Raw genomic sequence first — 27305 nt, 5'->3', positions numbered from 1 at the left:
TTTGGAGCATATTTAAACAGCCTGCTAAGAAGCAGAAAGCAGTGTTTTCGTCTTTCTAACCAGTGCCCTTTAGAATTGGCCTCGGCCCTTGTGCTGAAGAGGCAATACAGTCAGTTTCTTATATGTGTTACATAGAAATGGTAACTAACTGATACATTGGACCGATCTCTTTTTTTTTTTTACTTTCACAGTTTCACTTTTGCAATTAATTAAAAATGAAGCTGTTGCACTTGATAGAATCGCAGTTTTTATTAATAGCTTCCGAGTTTTCATTCTTTTTTTTTTTTCTGTGCCCGCATGAAAAAGAATTGTTCTATAACCGCCATCGGAACTAAGCGTCTCGCATGTTTTCGGCTCCGACAGGACATCCAGGTGGACCACACCACGTCTGGCAGCGTCACGGCACAAGCACGCGCTGCCAGCACAGTGACTGCTCCACCTGTGGCCTCGGGACACCACTCCCCTTCTTGCCGTTTTCCCTCCTCCTGGCTTCTTGTGCTTTCACAGCAACTGCCCTTAAAAGTAGGGGCTTCTGACAAAGCTCCTTAGTTTTTTTTGCCGCCTGTAAACAATGTCGTGGCTGTGGTAGCAGTATGTGGAGGTCGGCGCTAACTCTGTACCTGGTGTTGGCTGCGTGCCAGCCATTGTGGGCTCAGACGGAAGTCTCGGTTTCAGCCGTCGTCCCTCAGAACTGCAGCCTGGAATGTATCCGACAGGTAGGTTTCGCCTGTCTGTGAGGCTTAATTCATGTGACGGTCACCCCACTAGCTGAGGAAAAGCATACAGCAGAAACACTGGTGCCGTTTGATTGTTTGGGGTTTACAGTGTAAAATAAAGACATACAAACTTCGAGTTGTACGACGCAAGGTCACATTTCCAAATTGTACTCTTATTAAAGGCTATATCTAGCTCGGAACGCATGACTGGCAGCGGAGAATTTAGCAGAAGGAAAAACTTCTCACCTAAACCAGCCAGCAGCTCTGATACAGAGGAAGACATTAAATGATCAAAAGAAAACTCAATTTGCACATTACTTTAACCACAGCGTGGGTAACTCGTTTTTTGCAGTTTTACTATACCATATTTTGAGTAATATTACACAATTTATTGTCTAATGTTCTATCACCTGAGCCCTCTGTACTATTTGGATATCAAAACAGAAGTAAAGATTGCCACTGGATGTACTTAATTGTGTTCTAACAATGTTTGCTACAATATTATATGGGTGTAGAGTGTAGACTTTTCAGGAAAGAGATTAATACAATTTGGAATGAGGCTGAAATATAAAATGTGGAAAAAGTGAAGTGCCATGAGTATTATTACCTACTATATTATTTTCATGGTTTTCTAACAATAACAAATGAATTGGATAACTTTGTTTGCTGATTTGTAGTTATGTGATTTATTTGTATGAATCTTTTATTTTGGAGTTTAAAAAGAAAAATGTTTAAAATCCCAGAATTTCCACATATAATTATGTTTCTCCATCTGATAATCAAACCAGTTCCTGAAATAGTATTTTTACAAATTACTTTTTCACTTTTACTTGACTCTTTCCTTGGAAGATTATTTTTACTTCAGTAAAAATGTTAATGTACTGCTGTTTCAACCCAGCAGTATATTAATTTCAACCCACTTCAGGTTTTCATTTTATTTAATATCTGACTTCCAAATGTATAAAATGGTAAGTGTACATAATCTCAAAGCGTAAAGTTAGCAAGAAACATTTGTTTCACATTAAAACTAGAAATCATCTCTAAAAGATTTTTCAAGATGCAAGAACATTGTTGATGGTTAGAAAAAGTGGTCCAGATTTTGTCAAAAAAACACTGATTTTTGTTCCACTTAAGCATACAGTGACTTGTTTAGCAGTGTTTGGAGCATGTTTTGCTTCCTGCAGCCTCCCCCATTACGTATTTTTGCATCAGGTTTGTCGAGATTGTTGCTTCTCATCAGCTCGCCTGCCAGTTCACAGCTTAGAAGGAAGGTTAGAAGGTATGTATTTATGCTCAAGGCAAATACTTTCTATTTACACAGTGGTGGGTTGGACAGCATGAAGGGAGAAGCACTCGCATTTATTGCTGCCAGAGCGTGAATCTTTAATAGTATGAATAGAAACTAATATGGTCACAATTTTGGAAGCCCTTTAATAAAATGGAGCCTTTTCAAAACAAATGAAGAATTCAAAAGAAACCTTGCTTAAAATTAAAATAGGTTGAAGGGATCATTTGACTTCATAAATCTACTCTATTAGTAAAAGCTTTACACTTATTTAATAAAAACATAATATTAAAACTTGACCCGCACCTCATATCTTCCAACTAACTGTACTTTCTTTGTTGCAACAAAATAATAAAAAAAGTCAGTCTATGGAAATGTTCTCAAAATTGATTCTCCTCTTAACTAAATATTTTCTCTGGGGTTGGAATAGGAAGGGTTCGGTGAATGCGCATATGCAACTGGGGGGTTCGGTACCTCAAAAAAGGTTAATAACCACTGCACTAGAGTAACAGATTTTTAAAATCTGTCAGACCTAATTTCAGACAGTAATTACTCCTTATTTAGAATGAGCTAAATAGGAGAGAATGTAAAACAATTCCATCCTGTTTGTACTGCATTATAGTGATAAATAAAACCATTGCAATCTGCCAAAACTACGCTCCCAGTGCTCTTACTGAGATGACTACGCACAGATGTTTGGAAAACTAACACTACTAATTTTTGGTCCTTCTCGCAGCTTGAAAATTTTAAATTCCAACCAAAGCAGTTTCAACAAAATTAATTCACTTCTGTCTCTTCTGTCTGAAGATCACGTTGCTCCTAATGAACTAAAATACTGAAAACAAACCAGGGCCTAACTGAGAGGTTTTAAATGGAAACATTTAAGACTCAACAAATATTATGTTTTACTTTATTATTCAAATAATCTAAACATTGTTGTTTTAAATAGTTAAAACAATTTTTAATAATTTGTATTAAAAAAATGTCAGTCCAGAATCAGCTCCCTTTAAATAAATTTGAAACCTGCAAGTTGAGATTGGTTAACATAAAAATAAATAAATAAACACTGATAATTGAACATGGCTGTGGACAAGTATTATGAGAAACAAAATCACAAATATGATCTTATTTGACAGTAAAGCATAAAATCTGACTTAAGGAGTGTTAAATGTTTCACAGGTATAACAACTTGAAACCATTTCTCCCCAGACAAATCATCTGCCTCAAGATGAATCATCACAGCTTGCTAGCAGGTTGCGAACTAGCTTTAGCTAAATATGGAAACAAGCCTAAATTTTTGATTTTTATAAAAAAAAATTTCAACCACAAATCTTGTTAAAGCCTTTAACTTTTAGTAATTATGTATATATTCTTAATGAAATTTCCACAAACGTGGGCTAACTGAACGCTGTGCACAATATGAGAATAGCCAACGGGTAACTGAACCATCATATTTCTTACACTCCAATCTAAACGGAGTTCATCTGTGAACATTTTTAAGCAGGTTGATAAAAATGAGGGATGCTAAACTACTATAAATACAAAGGTTATACAATAGCAATTATAATAGCAATATAACTATAGTGGAATCTGGTGAGTAATAGAGAACAAGTCAAAATTTTAATAGTGCAATTGGATAAAATTGTACTGCATTGTTTGTTGAGCATCATTTCAGAAGAAGGACATATAAGGCAATAGAATGTTCTAATTATTAAGAAGGCTCTAGACTGAAGAAATGACCATCTGGTTGGAAGTGGAAGATTAAACTGTATAATCGAAAGCAGATGAGCCTCGCAAAAAGAGAAGGGCTTAACAAGAAACTGCTGGGACTAAATGTGAACTGAATTAACTTAATGTTCAACAGTCACAAGAAAAACAAAAAACGTGTAAGTTCTGATTCACCAACCTAATAAGTTCAGTACTTTATCATTTACAGTGCCTTGTGAAAGTTTTCATAGCCCATGAATTCCACATTTTCCATGGTTATACCACAGGCTTCTATCTACTTTGTTGGTCTGTTTGGGTCATAAACACACACAAATCAGGGAAAGGATCCATAACTCTATGCTTTCTTTTTATATAAAAGATGGGGTATAAATATGAGATTTGTATTAATCTTCCAGGAATTACTTTGTAGAACCACAAATTAAGGTCTTTTGGGGTTTGTTTTTACAGGATTTTCACATCCAGAGACTGGGCTGCTTTTCTTTTTTAATTAAGGCTCTCCTTCCTGGGTTAGGGTTTGAAGTTGTGCCAGACTCTTTCCAATTTTACATGGATTGAGCAGTTCTCTGTGAGTTGGTTCTGAAAGCTTCAGATGAAGGTCATTTATATCCTAAATTATCTTTCAGACTGAAAGCAGTACCAGATACATTGAGCTCTGAATGTTTTGCATTTGCCTTGTAACAACAACAAAGGCAAATGAAACACAAAGGTCAGTGGAGCTTGCATTGTACTCTTAAGTTAAAAACTGTTGAACTTTGACCACAGTCAATGATACATGCGTAGGTATCTGTGTTGGATATCTATGCAGCTAAGACAGACAGCATAGCTGGACTTAGCAGATCATTGGTCCAAAGACCTATTTTCAGATGAATGGAAAGTTTGTATTTCATTGGGAGTCAAAGTCCCAAAATGTGAAGAAAAAATCCAGAAGTCCAGAGTGAAGTTTCCACAGTCAGTGATGGTTTGGGGTGCCATGTCATCTGCTGGTATTGGTCCACTGGGTTTTCTGAATTCAACTACCTGGCAATTTTAGAGCGCTTGATGCTTCCATCTGCTGCCAAGCTTTATTGAGATTTTGATTTCATTTTTCAACAGGACTTGGCACCTGCCCACACTGGCAAAGGTATCAAAAGCTGAGTCAGTGACCATGTAGGTACTATGTTTGATTGGCCAGCAAACTGACTGCATTGTTGGATGAAGGCTGCTCTCAAAGCAGCTTGGGGAACCATAGGCTGATCCCCTTAATGCTGCCTTACATGTTATAGCTAATGTTACTTTAGCTGTAATAATACATCACATTATTTTAGAGGCATTTGAAACAATTGCTACTTTTTCATTTTCTTTCTGTTCCTTATTTCTGTGTAAATACCATCAAACTTTGGTTCCAAGGTTATCGTATAGAATGTCATTAGGCCGCCAGTATAAACACAATGGTTGTATGTGTGGTCCTTGGATTGATTCCACTGAAAGCAAAAGTTCCAGGGGAGTAGAAGAACTCAAACAAGGTGTAGACAATATGTCCTATTCCACATTTTTAGTTTACAACTGCTGCTAGGTGAACTGGTCAGACTGAAAACAATCCAGATGTAATAATCTACTGTTTAAGTTACATTTTTGTTTTACTGTTAGCTCAGGGAAACAAATGGTCCTGCTTATGGATGACAAAGCCCAGTCTTCCTGTAAGTCTGCTTCCTATTTAAATCCCATTGAACCTTTCACTGTTAATTAGATCTGCTGGCTTTGTCAAAGCAGATATATGATGTAAAACTCTATGCCTGTAGGTAAACCATGTGCTGATTACCGTAATGTCTCTTCAGTTTTGTTGTCATCCATCATGTTTACTGCGCACATGATTTTGAAAGATGGGAGCCAAGGGTTACAACATCCTTCTGCAGTAGAAGGATGTTGTGATTTCTTGTTTGACAAAGATGAAACATGCAGTGAAAAGAAAATCTGTCTCAAAGCACGCCAATACTACAGAAAACATAATTCTGTAAAATGTATACAAGAGGTTGCTGCTTTTAAAGCTCAATAAATCATCAGTAAAAACCAGGACTGTGCATTGTTTCATATGGAATATTAAATCTAGATCTGTTTTACACATAAGACTGAAACTACTGATTAGTTTGCAGATTTGTCCAACAGGAACAAGAAACATGCAAAACTATTTCTTAACTTGTCCACTATAATTGTGAAACATCTGAACTAATCTTTCGGTGATAAAAATATTTTGTCCGCAGAATTATGATGTTTCTACCTGTTTAATTCCAAGGATATACAATGTCTCGTTCTCCAGAACTACAAGAACTAACTTTGAACATACAGATGAGAAATCTTCACAATTAGAACCTAAACTGGTTGTATCAGATCCACTCTTTTTCTTTTGCATTTGGTTGGATTGTTTTTATTGGCCTGCTAGGTATTTGTGTATGGAAATGTTTTCAATTGTTATGCAAAATAGTCTTTCAAACCGCTTACGGTTCAGTTGTTTTTACTAAAGCGAGGGGCTGCCATGCAAATATATAACACCTCGTAAAGGATGAAAATAGAGTCCAGCCAATTATTTAGAACTTGGTCTATCACACCACTTCCCAAAAAACACATCCAAGTTAGTGGTTGAATGAACAAAGCTGAAAGGAAAACAAGGAAATTGGGAGTTGATAGGGTTAGGGATTTTTGAACGAGGTAAGTCTCCAGAACTGCTTTCTTTGCTCACCTTTGTTTCTCAAACAAAAATGTAAAAGTTTTGTTTGATGCAGTAAAAAAGATGATTGTTTCTCTTCAAGTTCATCTCATGCCTGTATTTTTAAAGTCTGACTGAACCAACTTTGTAACGCTCTTGTAGATGGATAGTATCAAAGCATTATTAAGTAATGCTGTATTAAGGAATGCCTCTGCTTTCCTTAAAGTTTGAAAGTGGAGGCATAAAAGTGTCGGGAAGTTGAGATTTTCCAGCTGAGCTCCATTAAACAGCTGGAGATTCATTGTTGGCCTCTTTTTTTCTTTATGTTGGTCTGCGGAGATTCGTTAGGAATTCAAAGAAAAATAAGGAGGCTGAAACTGAATCTGACTACAAACCTTCTGCTCTGTAGGGAAGACCTGAATGTGAATACTGCAGAGTGACCGGAGATGACATTAAGAAGAAAGTGGGTCTTAGCTCCAACCATGGTAAATCACATTCAACCTGGCAGCACAGACTTTTGCTGTTTTAGTCAACACTGTGGCAAATTGAATGTTTGAATGGTTTTTTTATTTAATATTTAATTCAATGTGTTAATTTGTAATTGTAATTTATTTATTTATTTCAAACAGACAAAAAGCAAAAGACAAGAAAAAATAACATGTAAAACAAATGATTGATTGGCATGCAAATTGACATTATTTGTTGGAAAAGGAGCAGGCAGAAGATACAAGATCTTATTATTTCCTGCTCCTCTCATACTCATAACCTACAAACATTTAAATCTCCCCACACCAGATAAGTTTACTGTGGATTTTCTCTGAACCCCAGACTTCAGATTATCCACAAAACCTTAAATACATTTACTTATATTTCCTAAATCTTTAATATGCATTGCTGAATAATCTAAAACAGTGGTCCCCAAACTACGGCCTGCGGGCCAGATCCGGCCCGCCTCCACATTTGGTCTGGCCCCCTGAACAATACCAGAGAGCATTTAGATTTTTTTTCATATACCGTATTTTCCGGACTATAAGCCGCTTATATGTGGATTTTTCTCCAACCACCAGGGGGCTCTTTAGCAGGAAATGAATCATTGGAAGTCAAAATTGGAAATAAAAGAAGAAAGTGCCCATTAAAACGGAATTAGGTTTTAATAGGGAAAAAATTTTTTGAGAATGTTGTTGATCAGTTAAATAGCATTGAGGGGAAAAAGAAGATTTTTCGTCTTTTTTAAATAATACTGGGATCATTATGAGAATTTCCATCCATCCATCCATTTTCTTTACACCCTTGTCCCTTGGTGGCGTCGGGAGGGGTGCTAGTGCCCATCTCCTGCCAACGTTCCGGGCGAGAGGCGGGGTACACCTTGGACAGGTCGCCAGTCTGTCGCAGGGCAACACAGAGACACACAGGACAAACAACTATGCACACACACACACACTCACCCCTAGGGACAATTTGGAGAGGTCAATTAACCTAACAGTCATGTTTTTGGACTGTGGGAGGAAACCAATCGAACCCAGAACCTTCTTGCTGCAAGGCAACAGCTCTACTAACGGTGCCACTGTGCAGCCCCATTATGAGAATTTGAGGTATATATATCAGGATCCAGTAGATGGCAGTAGTGCAACAATAATGGATGCAAGCTGCCGTTGAGATCTTAAGAAGAAGAAGACAACGGAGCCCATTTTCATTTAGCACATGCTAGTAGCAGACAAGAAGGATCAGCACTTTTACTGTTACAGTTACCGTTCGGAAACTACTGTAATCAGTTCAGTTAAATCTAATCTTGGCAACTTTTTCTTTTTCAACGTAATGTATGTGATACTCAATTGACCTGTTATGACTCAAATTTTGGGTGTCCGCCCCCCTCTGCTGCTGCTGCATCGCTGTGGAAAACCTGGAGCGGCAGATATCTGCGGTTTATATGTGTATGTTTACTGGTTTAAAAAAAAACTTTGGAGTTGTGGCTTATAGTCCGGTGCGATTCATAGTTCGGAAAATACGGACTATAATCCTTCCTGGATTTTTTCTGTGAAGAACCCAGAGAGGGTTATTTGATTGTGCTTTCAATAATTATTTACATTTAGGCACTCCTGCAATCGTCACACTTTTTCTGTTACAAACTGACTCCGGCCCCCCACCAGAGAAGGGAAAAGTTATGTGGCCCTCACAGGAAAAAGTTTGGGGACCCCTGATCTAAAAGGTCCTATGACTTTAGAAATTAACAAGGTTCACTGACTTCTTGTCAATTATTGGCTGCAGTGTTTAATCTCTCTTTGCCAGCACTAATATTTGCTTGACAGCTCTCATTGGAGTAACAATTTACACAAACACTCTGCATTTCAAAATCCAAATAATTTTTTTATTTGATGTTCCTGTGAGGTTATAGGTGAGGGCCAAAAAATTAGATCAGCCCTGTATACAGTGCCTATCAAAAGTATTCAAGTCCTTGAATACTTTTAGTAGATACGCCTTTGGCTGCAGTCAGCAGGGAGTCTGTGTGGACACGTCTCAATCAGGCCGCACATCCTTAGATCCCCTGATTTATACTTTTAAACCCCTTTTTGTCTGATTAGCTTTCAGTGATCTTTTATCTCCATGCTGTAATGGTAGCCAGGAATATCGATTTACCATCGATTTTGACGTTCTAGGCCAAAATGTCACACGCAGATGAAATATGAAATTTTAATAAAAATGACCAGAAAGTGAATACAAAAAAATCGTCACTTTCCAAAAGCATGTTGCTACTAATTTGTTGCGCTATACCGTCACATTGTCACCCTGTAATAAAAAAAATAAATAATTTTGATCCTCCCCAGGCTGTATCCCATGGCCTTGCTTGGAGCTGCTCGGGGATGAAGACCCATCAATCTGTGAGCATTACGTCCAAGCACCGGACGACGTGAAGGTCGAGTTCGTACACGAGTCCAACCCTAAATCTGACTCCGTCATCGTCTCCTGGAAGCCCAGCCACTACGGTATGTTCACTCACACTCTTCACCTAAAAACACCTTCTGAAGGGTAATGCTTTGTGAGTCATTTTGGGTAATTTTCTTTCTAGTTCTTTTTGCAAAACTCAATAAGTTTTATGTCATCTTTTGGCTAAGTGCTAGTTCAGACTTCTTCTCTGTCAGTCACCATTTTAATGCTTGTTTTGAACAAATCTGCAAAGCGTGCCAACTTGGAGAGCTTGTCAGAAAACCAGGCACCCGTCCAGAGGAGTAGTAACTTTAAGCTCTTCCAAACAACAACAGGAGGAGAAAAAGGTTTTCTATAAATCAGTTTTGCTGCCTAAAAGAGAGTTGTTAAACTAGGAGGTGATGCAACTCTGTGGCAAAGACATTCCTCTTAAATGTCTTGCTTTTATTTTATATCAACTTACAAAAGTATTTATGCAGCTTGAACTTTTCCTAATTTTGTTGTATTACAGCCACAGACTTAACTGAGTTTAACTGAGTTTTTTTGTGCCATGAAGTTGTGCAGAAAACAAAGCAAAAAAAAAAAAAATAGAACCATTACATTCCAGCAGCAAAATAAGGAGATGTAATAAAAAGTTATCAAGACGAGAGTTAATCTATGTTCCTATTATTATTATTATTATTATTATTATTATTATTAGTCTTGATGTTCTTTCATAAATAATCACTAGAATAAAAAATGTATTCATATATAAACATATAGAAAATGAGACAATACGTGTGTTAAAGAAAATATAAAATAAATAAATATAAATATAAACTAGTTTTGGACAGCAAAAAACAGTCTGAAATCAGCTACAGAGTCTATATAAAATACTTATAACCACAAATGAAACAAACTGCTGTGGTTCAGCAGAGCATTAGCTTTCAGGATGTTACAATGTGTTTCCCCTCTCATGTTTTCTTTAATAATAGCAATAAACCCTTAGTTTCACCATAAGAACAGGGAATGTATTCACACAAAACAACACAGTGGAAGCTAAAAGACCATATTCTTACAACATTACATTTAAAACTTAAATTATCGATTAGAATCCTAAAAACAACTGTAGTTTTACTATGTGATAAAACAAATACGCAGTTTTATTTTCTCAATATTGAAAACATGCTTATTTACAAACATACTTATCTACAAACTAAGCATACCTCGTGCCTCTTGGCTAATAATTAATAATTGTTGTCTTTAAGATGTTGTTCATTAACTCATAAACCAGAAGTTTCCCTTTCAGAATAAAGGCCACAAACCTAAAACTGTAGGTTTATCATAGATAAAACAGATAAACAAAGTAAAGGCAATAAACGCTGAACAAATAAAGAACTTTAATTGGGCATTATTTACACATCATGTGTAAAACTAAGAATCTTGTTTTAATATAAAAGGAAATCCTCCTTTTAAAAAGGCTCAACACCAAAATATGCCATAAATTCAACAAAATCTAAAGGCTTGTGCACACTTAATAATGGTCAAGAACTTTGATCATTTTAATTTCTTCCATCTGTTACTGGCATCTCTATTGACAAGATGACAGAACACACCTAATGAGTTAGGTGAGATATGAGTTACCTTGATGCTCTCTAAAGACTTCCTGAAAAACAAGAACTAAACATTTGCCATTTACTCACAGCAGGTAATGACAGAATCTTGGGTCCAACTGAACTGTAATTATCGCACATCTGTGACACAGACTGTTTATCATAGATTGAACACAGTGAATTCCTTATATTTTGTCAATGCAATTTTCTGCATTGACAAATAGCTGTCTGTATATAGCATTGTACATAATTATGTTTAATAACGATGTTTTCTTGTTGTTTTGTTTTGTGCTTTCTGCAGGAATTGCCTTCTTGCGAGGCTTTCAAGTTTCTGTGCAGGCTTTGGGAGGGACTGCTGTTGCCTGTCAGTTGTTGCTCTTCAGCCGTAACGTCTCCCTCTCTGCCACTCATGCTCAAATGGTATAACAGGTTACATTCCCTTTGTTTCTCTTCAAACCGTCCAGCTGCACGCTGAAAGCTCACACTGATTTATGCCGAAGGCTCCTTTACTTTAGCTTTTTATAGAAAGAGAAAAGTGAAAGATTTATGACAAATCACTTTTCAACACTTTAGAGTTTTAATGAATGCTTAGGAACTGATTGGCAACTTGACTGCGAGTTGGAGAAAATCCCTGAGGATAAAACAATGTAAAAGTTTCAGTTTTCAGTTAAAAAATAATAATTTCATTTAAAATGTTTAAAAATCCACCTGAGCCTCTCCAAAACATCAATATTATTTTTAGTCAGAAAAAAAACTTTGGTGAAATTAAAAAATTACTCTACCTGAAACCTGCCTGGGCATTTCATTCCTAACTGTAAATTCGTTTTCATAATGGCTGGTTTAATTCCCATTTGTAGCTCATTGATGAGACAAATTTCTAAATTTTAAATCAAATTTTTAGTCGTTTAGTTTTCAGCTGTAACTTTTCTATCTTTCTAGCACCTAGTTTGCTGAGCAAATGCTGGAAGCTTGTATATTGACCCTTTGCAACTGCATCAGCTAATCGGGTTGTGGGACTTTGATGGACGTCAGCAGTGAGGGACGGGTGTATTGACTGTGATTGTTTTTCCAAGTTTCTCTTCAAAGCATCAAGCTGGTTTGTGCAACTTGGACTTAGCTAACCTAGAAACCACCCCATGTCTTCTCCCTCCTGATGTGTTTGTTGTTTGATTTAATCGCTGACTTTGCTTGAATTCACACCAGGTTATTTTTATCACTATATCACAAACAGCGCTGCCCCTGGAGCAGACTTGAAAGCATACAAAAGTCTAGATGTTCAACAGTTTTTTTGTACATGATGATGGGGCATTTTCTCCATGGTTACTAATGATTAGGTACATATCTAACTTGCTGTAAGATTGTAACTTACTGATCTCACTTATGAAATATGTAAACATTAGTCTTCTTCACTGCAAATCGGAGAATACACCAAGAGCTGCCGGTCATTATGGTTGATGGCTGCTTTCCATCTCTGTCTTCTTTCATCATCAAAAGGTTTACGATAAAATGAGAAGTTTGGTTTGCATAATTTTTCAGTCAGCAAAGCCAATAAACCTGGGCACAATACAGTCATTGCAATATTTTTAAACGAGTCCCATTGTGCTGGATTTAAAAGAACATATATGTATATATTATTTTTTACAGTTCTACAAGTCGGACCCATTTCCCGGCCTCTCCTTGGGATCCCAATATGCCGTTACTGTCATGGCCTTGCCAGTTCCTGAGCAATGGGACAAGTTTTACCAAAGTTTCTACTTCAAAACTCGCTGTAAGAAGCTCTAGGCTTGGTATTCCATCACAATGTGAAACCTCGACGCACACAGATGAGAACCTAACTAGTTGCTTCACAGCAACGTTTATTGTTGTTTATTTATTATTTATTGTGTAAATCCATTTTAGATTGTATCAGTCATGACTTCTCATCTTGTGCGTGCTCATAAAACTTAGCCCACCTCTTTCTATATTGGGTTACATAGTTCTCTGTCTTCCCAGCATGTGCAGAGAAGAATGGTTTGGAGCAGTGTAAGCAAGGTAAGAAACACAAGTTAATAAAACTTGAGAGGAACATTTCCTCTTAAGATCAACTCTGCATGCAAGTATTTTGGGAAATGGTTGCAGACTGGTACCCGCAGCAGGTTGAGGTCAAGCAGGACGGCTCTGTCATCATTGTGACTTTTAACTTGGCTCCACCAACCATGGGGATCAGAAGGTACTTCTGTCTTTGCCGTGGAGACGGAGAAGTGAAATACACAGACATAATTCTGGTGAGTGTTTCATTTTTCTTTTCAATTTGTAATAATTTGGCTTTAGTTTTAACCCAATTTTAAAGAATGAACATCCTTTCATTCCATTTGAAAAAAGTTTCTGCAGACTTTGATGCCCTGTTTCCGCTTACACGATGCTAATTTCATTTCCAGGCTGCCCCCGTTTAGAAAATGCATTTATGTTTGGTTGGACAAAACATTCCCTTAGTTATTGCCAGGGTAGTTGTGGCAGTTTTCCTTGCTAATTTTGTAGAGAAAGTGAAAGAAAGTACACCAACATATTCACACTAACAATGCAAGTATATATAGTTGTCCTAATTTGGAGAGATAACCTTAAAGATCCTGTTGCATTGTTTCATTTTAAAACAAAATGCAATAGTTTTATTTATTTTTTTGGAGAGGATGACTTTTTCAACAAATGTACATATTTTGGAAGGCTTTATTAAGAATTAGAACAAATAGATTTAATTTTTTTCAAATATAGGGCAGTATTTATCTTTAAATGTTGCCCACCAAAATGAATAAATATGTGTAAAGATAAAAAAGTTTTTTCCTCTCTCTTTCTAGTTTTTTGACAACGATGTGACTTGTTGAATTTTTTTAACATCCTTCCCCATGACAATCCTCAGATATTCTGGGCCTGTTCATCGTGTTTGCATTAGTTGGTCTGTTTTATTTTGATGCTTTGAATATGTATAATGAATGAAAGAAAAACAAAGCACTGTTGTGATTTTTCTTAGGATTCCTTAGAAAACAAAACCCACCACAGTTTCCAGCTGAATGGCCTTCATAAAGGAACCAACTACACCTGCGAGGTAAGACTCTGCTGATTTTTGACATTTAAAAAAATATATATATTGTTTTGTTTTTTCAGAACAGCAGCAACATTAATCCAGTTAGTGTTTCAGATAATTCCAGGTACTGTTAACAAACAAGAGTTTGTTCCCTAGCCAGTGTCGTGTAATGTCTGTCATGTTTAGGCTGGATAAAAAGCATTTGTACACCTGGAGTTTGTTTTTCTTTGGGTTTTTTTTTTTTACAGTTTATTACATTAAATCACACTATAAATGGATTTTATTATGAATGGTAGTTTTATAGATTATTCAGATTCATGCATGATTGTCAAAAATCTGACATCATGAAGACTTAATAAAAATGAAGGAAAAAAACATAAAAAATCTTGTATTTTAGGCAAATAAATATTTATTTTTTTAATTAAAAAAGGAATTGAATCATACCGAGCCCCTAGGGAACATGGAGGATTTTTTTTTCTTTTGCATTCCCTCGCAAAAGGTTTTGCGTTTTCTCGCAATAATGTACTGTTTAGTTCATACGGCATAACTGAATACTGTGAGCCTTTCTGACGGTGGTCATCATACTTTCTGCTTTAATATAAGGTTTTCGTAAGGTTTTTCCTTATATGTTAATATTCCTTCGTGAAATATCTGAAGTTTTATATCTTTTTCTCTAGCATGGAAATGCACCACAAACCTATGACATAAACAGAAACTTTCAGTAAGAAGGAAAGAAAGAAAAAATACATCCAAACTATTTGGACTATTTCCGAGTTATTGCGTGGTAACAAAGTCATCTGACAGTTTTGATTGTGTCTCTTTTGTGTTTGTAGTCTGAATGGTTTAAAGGGCGGTTTTTATGTGCAGTTCCATCTCAACTTTACACCAACAGACATAAACATGCAGTGAATAAATCGATTTTCAAAAATAAATTTGTACCAAAGAGTTAATAATAAAGATGCTTTCACTGAGGATGTTTAAATGTGTATACATTTGAAAATTTAAATTGACAATTGACTATATACAAAATAGACCAGCAATTACATTAAGCACATTGCGAGGTAACACAAAAGAACATTTATTCCCTGTGTCCTCTTAGTAGAATCATTTGTTTATTTGCATTTTTTATGTATTTCTAATTGTGTATAAAAAAACTTAACAAATGAAAAATCTGCAGAATGTGGTAATTTGTTTTTATCCGATTAATTCATTAATTGCCAGACTAATCCATAGATTAATCAGCAGCGAAAACAACCGCCCTAGTCATGTGATCAAATGTAAACACACAGCAAAACCCTGTGTCAGTGTTGGTTTTATAGTGGGAAGAATCAGACTGATCGCTGCTCCTGTGTCAGATTCTGAAACCTGAAATGAACTTTAATGCTAAACTTTCTTGCTTCTGTCACAGATTGCTGCTAAGGAAGTGGACGCAGTAAGAAAGCGCTTCAAGATTTCTGTCCAGAAAGGTATGGAAGGCTTTAAGATGCTTCAGTTCTAAATTGTCAGATGCGCCCAGGCTTTAGGAGGTTTAACAAGGCAGAGTGGTGAAGTATTACCAAGTCAATATGTGGGAATCAAAAGGCCCACACTTAAAAAAGCAGGATGATGCAACATTTTACATCTATTTGTAAATATTTTTAACATTGTATTATCGTCACAGTTTTTAATGGGGTGTGTACACTTTTGAGATCAATTGTATATCCAAAGAGATCTAAATTTACATTAGTTGTGCTTACTAAGGCTGATCAGTGTGAATAATTGACTGGCAGAACTGATTGCAAAAGGGTACCTTAGTTCACACTGCAGCCTAATTCCGATTTTTGGCAATTCCGATTTTTTTGCCGGGGCCGTTCACACTGCCAGTAAATGCGACCTGTATGCGTTTTGCAGTGTGAACGGGCAAATGACCTGAAAGTGTCCCGCATGCGCAGTAGAGGGCGCAATAGCATCAGCGTTCTCAGTGTTCTGCCAACTGCCATGAAAAGAAGAAGTGCTCAGTGTTTGCGGAAGTAAACATGGAGGCTAACGGTGGAGCTTAGCTTACATATTTGAAGTTGTTGCCGGCCGGAGTAGCATATTAACAACTTAATCCTCATATTGTACATCATGGTTGTTGTTGTTCTTCCCGCTTGCGCGTATCAGGACACAGAATAGTGAGATTGGTTGAGAATCAGTGACGTTCAGTTCCAATGAAGGCGAGCTGAACGTTAGGTCGCATTTGAATCGGATACAGGTCACATTCGAAAAAGAATCCGACCTGTGCTGTTCACACTGCCATGAAAAGATCGGATACAGGTCGCATTACGTCAAAAAAATCAGAATTGGGTCACTTCAGGCTGCAGTATGAACGCACCCTTACACTTCTTTATAAAAAAAATCTCACTTTCACTTTTTAATGTTTTTTTTATTATTCTCTTTTTCTTGTGGTTCTGAAATTTGAACTGTCTTAAGTAAAGTGTTTTTAGAAAGCGTGGACGTTAACTTCCCCGTTTAACCTCCTCCCTCACCAGAGATTCTTCCCTCTACTCCTCCATCCTCGGCTGTGGTGTTAGCTGTGTGTCTGGCTGTGGTTGCTGTTTTTGGAGTTCTACTCGCTGCTCTCATGTGTTGGTACAAGAAGAAACTCGATGCAAACCCAGGTGCAAATACATGCTAATTAAACCATGCAAAAACACACTTTGGCTTGACACAAATGTGTAACATGTTATTTTTGTTTGTCATCCAGAAATCGATAAACTGAATGAAGAGAAAGATACCCTTAAAGAACCGGTGGTGTTACCTTTAAACAGGCCGACCCCTCCGCGTCTACTGATATGCTACAGTCGCTATGACGGAGAGGCTCATGTCAAAGCCGTCATGCAGTTGGGAGCCTTCATACAGCAGCACATGGCGACCCAGGTAAACTTTGCACACACACACACATACATGCACACACACACAAACAAACACAAGTGCTTAGATTGAAGTGTTTTTCAGATACATTATATCAAAATACATCTTGTATTAACTTGCACTGTGTACTTTTCAGTGAATTTGTATTCCTTCTTGTTACATATGGATATCTTGGTTGTTGCTATGGTTTGTTTTTTCTCTCTTTCTGTGGGTGTAGAAGCAGACTTCTGGGCTGCTGGCTTCTTTCTCTCCTCTGCTCTCATCTCCTTTTTTAAACATTTTCTACACTTTGCTCCCTTACATTTCCCCCCCTTTTTTCCATTTGAAAGTATCCCAAAGCAGTTTCTAAAATTTTGGTATATATGTCAAGTGGAGCAGCATAGCAAAAGCTGTAATGCTCCACTTGTGAAGGTAAATGTGTTGCAAATAATACAGACATGTGTACTGACAAAACAATTCTTAGTAGGGGTGGGCGATATGGACTTGTAATTTTATTGTAATATTTTGTGCTACTGTTGTGATAATGATAAAGATTTTGATTTTAAAAAGTATTCATTACTTATTTGTTGGGTAACTGTATGGCTGTAACTGCATAGCGTAGCATTCATAGCACCACAAACACAAATATTGTTGTTGAAAAACATTCCCAATTGAAACTGGCTCCTTCAGTACGCCACTTACTTAAAAAAGAGTGATTTATATCACTAAGCTGAGCAAATTAACTGCATTCAATCATATTTTAGAATTTACTAATATTTATTGGCATTATCTTGGAACAAACAGTGGAGAAAATAACAAAAAAAATATGATTTCCGATCATACTGTCAGTTTTTTTATTTACCACCAATAGCTGAAAATTAACAAGACAACAATAAATGAAAATTCTTATCCTGATAATAAATTTTTCACGATAAATGATAAACGATACGATAAATGCCCACCAATAATTCTGAGTCTCACACTGTCAAACAGGACAYGTTGCAAACATTAAAATATCTCCACTCTTTGAATCTTGTCTGTATTATCTGCAGTAACTCCAGCAAAATATTTTMTTTTTCATAATGTGGAAGGATGTGCTCTGCTCCATTCAGACAAATATATGACCTTATAGAAACAGTGTTTTGGTTAAAAACTTAAACCAGACATTTTGAGTCTTGGATATGCAAAACTGAGAGGCATTCCCTAGAGACGTATTGGTCAAACCCCAAAAATACACTATAGTTAGGGGTTGCCATGCAACAAAACGTAGGAAAACCGTAACTRCTATGAATATCTTTGTGAGGCACTTGAATACGCATGTCTTCACAGGTGTGTCTGGACCTTTGGGACTATCTGAGCATTGCCGAGGAGGGAATTATGGCCTGGTACTGTCGGCAGATCCGGGAGAGTGACTTTGTTCTGGTGATCTGTTCTCCGGGACTCAGGCAGAGATACGATCCAGAGGTGACTTACGACGACAGTGTGGATTTAATGTCGAACGCCTGCAGTTGCTCAGCCGTCGTCCAACTTATCGGCGAGGAGGTGGGACGGGCCAAGGCCCGGGGAGAAGACATGTCTAAATACATGGCGGCTGTTTTCAAGTACTGCAAGGAAACGGACATCCCCACTGAGCTGAGGCTGGCATCTCACTACACGTTACCGCGCGACCTGCCGCTGCTCTTCTCACACCTGCAAGGAGTGGCTCTGCACAGACCCGGCAGTTACCTGAAGATAAACAACATCACAGAGGAAGGTTACACCGGTGTCCCAACGGGAGCTGCTCTGCAGCTGGCGATCCAGGAGGCAGGGTCGGCACTGAATGGAAAGCAGCAGCAGATGGAGGAGCAGAAGTATGATAGAGTGGATGCCTGAACACAGTCGCAGTGGGGAAAAATATACATTATCATTTTGTATTAAGTAGGTGTTATAAAGGCTGGAAATTCACACCAGATGTCAGTAACAACCCAAGTGAGAAGTTCAAGGCATCTCTTGTATGGCAAAGCTAGTGTACAACTTAGGCAGCAGTAGAAGTAATAAATACTGCCCCCTGCAGGTGTAAGTTAGAAGTATCTTATCCCCAATGTTTATGACTTTTTTTGATGAAAACTCAGAATTATGCAGTAGCTCTAAAAAATAGGGGTGATCTGTTGATTTTGCATGAATTTCTATAATCACAGAATTTCAAAAAACTGGAGGGACTGCTTAATGTTAACTGATGTTTGGCAAATTTTGGATGGTTTCTCGGCTTTCTTTGCCTTTTTGTAGTTTGTTTTCCCATCATTTCACTTTTTTTAACTCATAACTAATTTAATGGGCTCATTTATCTTGATTTCCTGTTATGTGGAGATCTCTTGGGTTTTTACTTATACATGGAGTGAATTTCATATCAATAGCCTCATGAAAAACATTTTTTACTGAAAAAAACTATCTTTCCCCACTAAATATTATGCATACATTATATTCCAGTTGGATCTCAGATACACACGATTTTGCACTATGACTTATGACTTTATGCATGCAGTAACATGCATAAACATGCATAGTAACATGCGGTGTCAGTACAAAATATAAGTACTGACACTGCTATGTAAAACCTGTATGATGTTTTATAAAATGCTGCTATAATTTGAAACACTTTGAAAATAAGTGTTAGATCAGTGTTTACATTTATGCTTTATTTATCCTCATCCTTATCTCAAATTGTCCAAGAATGAATGAAAGAATGTATTGCTTTCTTTCCCATTTTGAGAACATTTTCAGTTGAATGGAAGATTTATAATGTCGATTGTAAATTGTTGCATCATCGAAATATTTTTGTAAATCATAGTTTTACTACGCACTAAATTTATAATTAACAATAGTTGGAACCAAGTCTGCCTTTCCAAATGTAACTAATCAAGTTTTGATGCCCATGCTGTGATTTTGTCTGACTTTTGAAATATAGCAATGCGTGATTTAGTATCAGCAGACAACTATTCACGTCATGTTGAACTGCTTTTATGATTTGCTTAATTGACTAAATAAAATAGCCTGTAGAGGACAATAGTCATTTGCATTTTGACACTGGACTTTACACCGGTGATTCTGTGGTGCATTCAGGTTTGTTCGTACACCGCATTATGGCCTGGAAATAGAACAACTCATCAAATAAGGTAGGTCTTAGTCAACAGTTGGTGAATAACACCCTTAAATGGTTTTATTAAATGATTTCAATGATTTATTGAAATCATCATTTAATAAAATGACAATCCCAGTCCACAAGCACACACAAAGAAATCAATTTGATATTTACACTATTACCCTACATATTCTTGGAAGTGAAATGAACGATTAGGAATGCAAAGTATAAGCACCTATTATGACTTTTTTTCTTTTTAGCAAATATGCATAACTTCTTCCTCTAATCCTTTATTGTCAGTATCTCTTCTGAATGATCACTAGTCCTAAAATGTGAAGAAAGGTAACTGAATATGATGGAACATTTTATATGACTTGTAAATTTCTGCTTAAGAAAATGTATTTCTTTTACAAATGTGGGCTAAAATGTTTTGTTGATGCCAATAAACTGTCCATACTGTACATCTGAACTTTTTCAATGAAAACTCCACTATGATATTGATGCTGTCTGTGGCAGCAAAGAGTCAGTTTGGTTTTGGTGTTGATAAAAAAAAAAAAGTTGAAGGAGGAGAGTGAGAAGAGTTATTCAAATATGTTCCAGTTGAATAATCTTACAAATAAATATGCATCACGTATCAAAAGCTGAAATTTAGATTTTATTTAAATTCAAAAGTGCTTTAATAGACCCAGGGAAAATAAATGTTATTTTTACTCATAAAATTTTCTATGAATAGTTGTTCTAGATGCTGATGTCTGGAAGTTTGAAACACTTTCAGGTTGAAACCATTTTAAAAGCTGGTCTAGTAGTAAATAAAATAAACCCAARTAATTCATACAATTAAAAACACGTCAGAAATTCATCTTAACATGCGCAAGGATGTTGTTTGTGAAAATTCCAGTTTGATATTGGTGATATTTTATGATAATAAAGGTTGAATAAATAATTTTTGAATTTTTCAAAGCCTTTATTCAGCACCTCCTGCACCTAAAAGCCCCACAACTTTGCGCCATACCCATAAAACAATGTTTAGAAGTGCAACTTACGTGACGRCGTGGTGATGCGGAAACACCGGTCGGATCTGGCAACCCGGTTAGCAGCTGGCTCTCTGGTGCTGCTTCATTCAGTCTCTCTCTGACAGGCAGGCARCGTGGAAACATGGTGCTCGACTTGGACTTGTTTCGGACCGACAAAGGCGGTGATCCTGAAATCATCCGCGAAACTCAGAGGAAGAGGTTTAARGACGTTGCGTTGGTGGATAAACTGGTGGCCGCTGACACGGAGTGGAGAAAATGTAAGTGCGAGAAACACCGGTACTGTTTGAGTCATGACAACTAACGTTAGCAATAAGGCTAAATTTGCTAAGGTTAGCCTCGCTCCCACAGAGAAGAGCACCTTACCAAAGCCAATTTTATGGGGAGTAAATAGATACAATATCATGAGAAGAGTTGAAATTTTCTGCTGCAGCACAGTAAACAGCTAGAAGCGGATATAAAACAAGTTTCTGTGGGTTATTCAGAAGGAAGCTAAAGCTAGCTTAGCTAGTGTAATATTAGGACTACAAATAAGCCATATGGTTACCATTCAAAAAGAAATTAAACATTATACATGAAGAGGTTTAATGGTAAACTAAATATAGAGAGATTAATCTTTTTTTAAATTAGATAAGTGTAAAATTACGTTTAATTCTGAGTAAGCTTGACAATGTGGAATCTGATGCAATCCCCGGCAGCATCAGGTCAACCTCACCCTGCAGAGCAGCTGCTGCCACTTTCTTTTTGGTTCACTTATGCATATTATAAAATGCCAAAATCCAAATCATTACTGAAGTCATGAAAGATTCTGTAGATTATCGATTTTAACACAATGCACTGACTGACTGATGTAACCTCTGACAGGCCGCTTCACTGCAGACAACCTGAACAAAGCCAAGAACCTCTGCAGCAAGAGCATCGGGGAGAAGATGAAGGTATGGATAATGCAGAACTAAATGCAGGTCCTTGCTAAAGTATTCACACGCTTTGGGTTTTCCCCAAAGTTTTCCAGGTTAAAACTGCAAACTTCACTGTGGTAAAACAACACTAAATATTTCACGCTTTTTGCGATGGCTCGTATGAAAACAGGAGTCGACCCTCAGAACTGGAAAGATTTTTGGATTAGAAGCAAAATAACAACAGAAAACACTTTTTTCTCTCTTCTGCTTTTAATATTGAATGGAGATTTTCAATCATAATTCTGTCATTGCAGAAAAAGGAACCAGTAGGAGACGATGAGTCTGTACCAGAGGAAGCCCAGAACCTGGAGGACCTAACAGCTGAAACGCTATCGGTGGATGTTATGGACACATCTRTGCATGTTCTYCTCTCTTTTTTCGCTCTATGTCTTACTTTTCTTTTTTTGACTCTCCTTCTTGGGTCAGGCGCTGACAGTAACACAGATCAAAAAGGTGCRTTTGCTTGTGGACGAGGCAGTGGAGAAAACTGACCGGGAGAGGGTGAAGCTGGAGGCGGAGAGGTTCGAGTATCTGAGGGAGATCGGCAACCTCCTGCATCCATCTGTACCGGTCAGCAATGACGAGGTAGGCAGTGGATCACACCAAATGGATCTAGTAATAATAGTGTTTAAATCTGCAGGTGCATCTTTCTCATCTATATTCATGATTTAGCACATGATGGTACCAACAAAATGAGGTGGGGAAAAGATACCTGCCAATTTAATGAAAATGCAGTAAGAGACCCTTCAACATGCAGCAACATTATGAGTGGGTCACTGGCTTGATAGACTTGGATGAGCAAAATAAGAATATATTGAAAACTGGCTGAAATGATTAACCGCGATGAATCAATTATTGAAATAATCGTCAATAATAATTCGGTAGATAAGGCTTCTGCATGTTGGTGTTCCCGCTAAAGCCTGTGGGTTTTTCCCTGACTGAGAACAATAATGCAACCTGCTAAATGTGACAGGTAGCCAATCAGAACGCGCGGTGACGTAAGAACAGAGGGGAATCCCAAACAGCTGACATGTCGTGCAACTGTGAGTCCGGTGGATATCGGAGATGATATGTGGAAATGCTTATTAAAGGTCATTATTATATATTATTATGTTTATTCAGTTAAAAATGTTAACTATGAAAAAACATAGTCACCTCTAAATCATAGTGCAGCAGATAGAGCTGCTCCCGTTGTCTTTTATCCACCGCCTTTTCTTTTTGTTACGTCTTTTATTGCTTTAAAATGACTCCACAAACTATTACTATTGTTTCTACATCGTCATCCGTGTTTGGTTATTCTAAATTCCCGTATGCTATGTTGGGGGTTTTACTGGATTATCCTCGGGAATCAAGATGTTTGTGACTGGAATCGGCTCGAGTGTGTTGCTCCTGCCTTGAGGCTGGACAAACAAACCGATCGAACCTGTTGTTCTTTCACCAGCTCTGTGGTCACAGAGGTTTGGAGAATCCGCCGACAATTCCTAAATCTTTCCGTCTAAACCAGACTTAAGACTCACAAGCTCTACTCCTCTCCTCTGGTCTCTACCACTGCCCAAACGCTCTCTTACTCTGGTCGCTGTTGTAACATTTACATATCCCTTCAAAATAAGATACAGATGCGCCCCAAAAACGAACATTTTACTTTCGTAAAAAATTTAACTCGCGATAATGACTAACGGAAGCCCTGAGCTTGTTTCTCTGCAACGGGACCGTCCCATCTGGGAGTGATGAGAAACAATAAAACCCGAAGTGTTGCTTACTGCAAGAAAATGAAGTCTCTTACTGCATTTTCTTTAAACTGGTAGACATCTTTCCCCCACTTCGATTTGTTGGTACCATCATGTGCTAAATCATGAATATAGATGAGGATGAGTAACCGAGAGAATCCGGTTAAAGGATTTACAAAATAAAAGGTCCTCCAGACTCAAATAATACATAAAACTGAAATATTTAATTATTTCTTGCGCAACCTGGTACCAATTGGTCCACGAACCGGTACCGATCCGCGGCCCGGTGGTTGGGGACCACTGAGTAGATGGAAACATTAGCTGAACACTTAGTGATTTTGTACTCTTCCATCAGGATGCAGACAACAAGGTGGAGCGTACCTGGGGCGACTGCAGCGTCCAGAAGAAGTACTCTCACGTTGACCTGGTGGTCATGATCGACGGCTTTGACGGAGAGAGAGGAGCCGTTGTGGCTGGGAGCAGAGGTTACTTTTTAAAGGTGAGCTCCTCTGTGTGTACCAAGACAGGATTGCTCTGTTCCTCCTCTACGATAAAAATGTTGCGGTAAGTTATGTGCAGACTTAATAAAATTGAAACTTAAATTTCAATTTTATTGAAATTTAAGTTATGTGCAGACATAACTTACCAAGAAGAACATTTCTGACCGAAGTTTTAATCCTTCACATGTACGTTCCTGAAGTGGCTGTTAACGTTTTGCTCTCCTGTTATGCTCCCAGGGGCCCCTGGTGTTCCTGGAGCAGGCTCTGATCAACTACKCCTTAAGAATCCTCCACAGCAAGAACTACAYCRTKCTRTACACGCCGTTCTTCATGAGAAAAGAGGTCATGCAGGAAGTGGCCCAGCTCAGCCAGTTTGACGAGGAACTTTATAAGGTTTGTGAATCTTGGCTGACTTCTGTAGTCTGTTTGTTTCAGTAGAGACTTCCTGTCCTGCAGGCTGTTCTTAATGGGAGATTTAAAAAACTGTTTAAAATTCAATCTGATGAACAAAAAACGGACCAGTAGGGAGACGTTTTTACCGTTGATGAAACTAGTGCACTACAGTTACAGTGGTGCCCTCTGGTGGCCATAACTAATAACTGCATTTGCTACATAAATTAGGACATTATCACTGGCTAGCTTTTTAAATAACTGATTTTTGTTAGGTTAGGTTTTAATATTCCTTTCTCAAGATGTCTGCATTCTTAAGAACTCTTAAATTAAGGCCTTAACTCCTCATGTAGCACAAATTAAGGCCTTAAAGTGCATTTTGATAGAAAATGAAGCCTAATAAAGTAACCAAGAGTAACCAAAGCTGACCAGGTTTTCTCCAAATAAAAAAATATTTTGAGTAATATTGTTTTGTTTTTAAGTCTGAGGTCCTAAACATCATGGATAGTAAGAGAAAACTAACACAATCGAAAGGTTAAAGTGTCTCTTAGATTCTCTTTAAAAAGTAAGTTGGCTATAAAAACATAAATCACAGGTCTTAAGTTTTGTCTTGGCAGGTCTATTTAATCTTGTATATTTTAAGTATTTTTGCCTGACTTTCTGTAAGACGATAGTTTAAGTCACACTCAGAGGCCTCATTGAGTTTTGAGACTCAAGACGCTTGAAGTCTACCGCTAACTAGCTGTTAATATGTCGTTGCTGGCGAGTTAGCCAGCTGATGCCAACGTGCAAATTCATCACCAGTTGACTAGACGACATTCGGATATTTTTGTTGTCTTAAATTCCATTCATATTGGATTTAAAATGACAATAAAATTCTTACATCTGACTTGGTGAAACCTCCAGAAACTCTGCTTTCATTTATGTCCCAAAATCCATATATGTATTAGAAGTAAAATATGTCACATGTATATTAAAAAAACTAAATTAAATAAGCATTTGTCTCTTCCCATTGTCTTTGAGACATGTTATGTTGACATTACTCTTTTTTGTTGTTGGAATATTTTGATTGTAGCTCTAGTTTATTTTTATTGAAATTTAAAATATCTGAGTCAGACAGTAATCTTTTCTTCCAACAGCAGGACAAAAGGAACAAGTCCTGCAATTTTTTCCCCCACGTTCCGTATTTTTCGCACTATAAGGCGCACCGGATTATAAGGCGCACCTTCAATGAATGGTCTATTTTAAAACTTTTTTCATATATAAGGTGGACCGCATTATAAGGCGCATAGAATAGACGCTACAGTAGAGGCTGGAGTTACGTTATGCATCCACTAGATGGAGCTGCACTAAAGTGAATATTAACAAAACAGTCCGACTCCGGTTGGCAAGGAGAGCCTTCCGCGACTGGGCCGGGGCGTGGCCGGACGATGGTCACCATTCTCCGTTCGCACACAGTATGTTAGTGGAGAACGTGGTGGAAAATGACCTGCAAACCACCTGACTATAGACGGTCGGTAGGTAGATAGGTCAGTCAAACTTTATTAATAGATTACAAACAAAGTGCGTACAACTATCCCAGCATGCAACGCGCGCTTCTTCTTCTACGAGCGAAAATGAAGTCAGCGGCTTCTTATCCTTAGTTGCTAGACCTGTTGTGTCTCAATATTGGTCCATATATAAGGCACACCGGATTACAAGGCGTACTGTCGGCTTTTGAGGAAATTGAAGGTTTTTAGGTGCACCTTATAGTGCGGAAAATACGGTAATCCAACAGTGAAAGCACAATGCATCTTAAATCTGTTGTAATTGTCGTCGACTTCCTGCCTCCCTTTCCACCTTTCCTCCAGGTGATCGGTAAGAGCAGCGAGAAATCAGACGACAGCTCCATCGATGAGAAGTACCTCATCGCCACCTCGGAGCAGCCAATCGCCGCCTTCCTGAGGGAAGAGTGGCTGAAGCCTGAGGACCTGCCCATCCGCTACGCCGGCTTCTCCACCTGCTTCAGGCAGGAAGTGGGCTCCCACGGAAGGGACACCCGCGGCATGTTCAGGGTGCACCAGTTCGAAAAGGTCAATGATAGAAATGCAAATCTTTAAGTCTCTGGCAGTTCTGATTTTTGGGGCAATGATTCAATTCAGAAAGTACTTTTTCCTATTCAGTCCATTTAGAGATTCTGTTTAAATTATGTGACTGAGAGGAAAAGAGAGTGCAAACCAAGGGTGTCCAAAGTGTGGCCTCTTTCACACCACATCTCCCGCGTGCAGTGGTGTAAAAATCATGTTCTACATCGACGTCGATGCAAACATCATGTGAAATGACAGCTCAGACTGATTCTGGTGTGTCTGCGTGCAGATAGAGCAGTTCGTCTACGCCTCCCCTTACGATGGAAAGTCGTGGGAGATGTTTGACGAGATGATCGGAACAGCAGAGGAGTTCTACCAGTCACTGGGAATTCCTTACCGCATCGTCAACATCGTCTCCGGTAAGGTCTCCAGCGACAGAGCCTGGAGCTGACTCGTTGGCTTCATGGAGTGTCTACTTCACGGTTGTCGTCTTTGCAGGGGCCCTGAACCACGCGGCCAGTAAGAAGCTGGACCTGGAGGCCTGGTTCCCCGGATCGGGGGCCTTCAGAGAGCTGGTCTCCTGCTCCAACTGCACAGACTACCAGGCCAGGAGGCTCCGCATCCGCTACGGACAGACCAAAAAGATGATGGATAAGGTGAGT

At 38.0% G+C, this 27305-nt stretch overlaps 1 protein-coding gene across 1 annotated transcript in view; it reads left to right on the top strand.

The window, feature by feature from the left end:
- Nucleotides 1-437: 437 nt before the first annotated feature.
- The window catches only part of LOC103467056 (uncharacterized), a 27614-nt gene continuing 746 nt past the window's right edge, over nt 438-27305 (top strand). The window contains exons 1-19 of the mRNA XM_008413110.2: nt 438-716; nt 6819-6894; nt 9232-9390; nt 11225-11343; nt 12568-12691; nt 12916-12954; nt 13042-13187; nt 13928-14002; nt 15390-15447; nt 16492-16620; nt 16707-16879; nt 18182-18316; nt 22215-22295; nt 22387-22545; nt 24043-24186; nt 24425-24580; nt 26428-26649; nt 26933-27062; nt 27142-27299. Coding sequence (XP_008411332.1) covers nt 594-716; nt 6819-6894; nt 9232-9390; nt 11225-11343; nt 12568-12691; nt 12916-12954; nt 13042-13187; nt 13928-14002; nt 15390-15447; nt 16492-16620; nt 16707-16879; nt 18182-18316; nt 22215-22295; nt 22387-22545; nt 24043-24186; nt 24425-24580; nt 26428-26649; nt 26933-27062; nt 27142-27299 — 2406 coding nt within the window. The 5' untranslated portion in view covers nt 438-593. The remainder of the gene's footprint in view (nt 717-6818; nt 6895-9231; nt 9391-11224; nt 11344-12567; nt 12692-12915; nt 12955-13041; nt 13188-13927; nt 14003-15389; nt 15448-16491; nt 16621-16706; nt 16880-18181; nt 18317-22214; nt 22296-22386; nt 22546-24042; nt 24187-24424; nt 24581-26427; nt 26650-26932; nt 27063-27141; nt 27300-27305) is intronic.

This window comes from Poecilia reticulata, linkage group LG7 (assembly GCF_000633615.1).
Source record: "Poecilia reticulata strain Guanapo linkage group LG7, Guppy_female_1.0+MT, whole genome shotgun sequence".
In the NCBI taxonomy this organism is placed as follows: Eukaryota; Metazoa; Chordata; class Actinopteri; order Cyprinodontiformes; family Poeciliidae; genus Poecilia; species Poecilia reticulata.
This window is presented reverse-complemented; position numbering and strand designations above follow the sequence as displayed.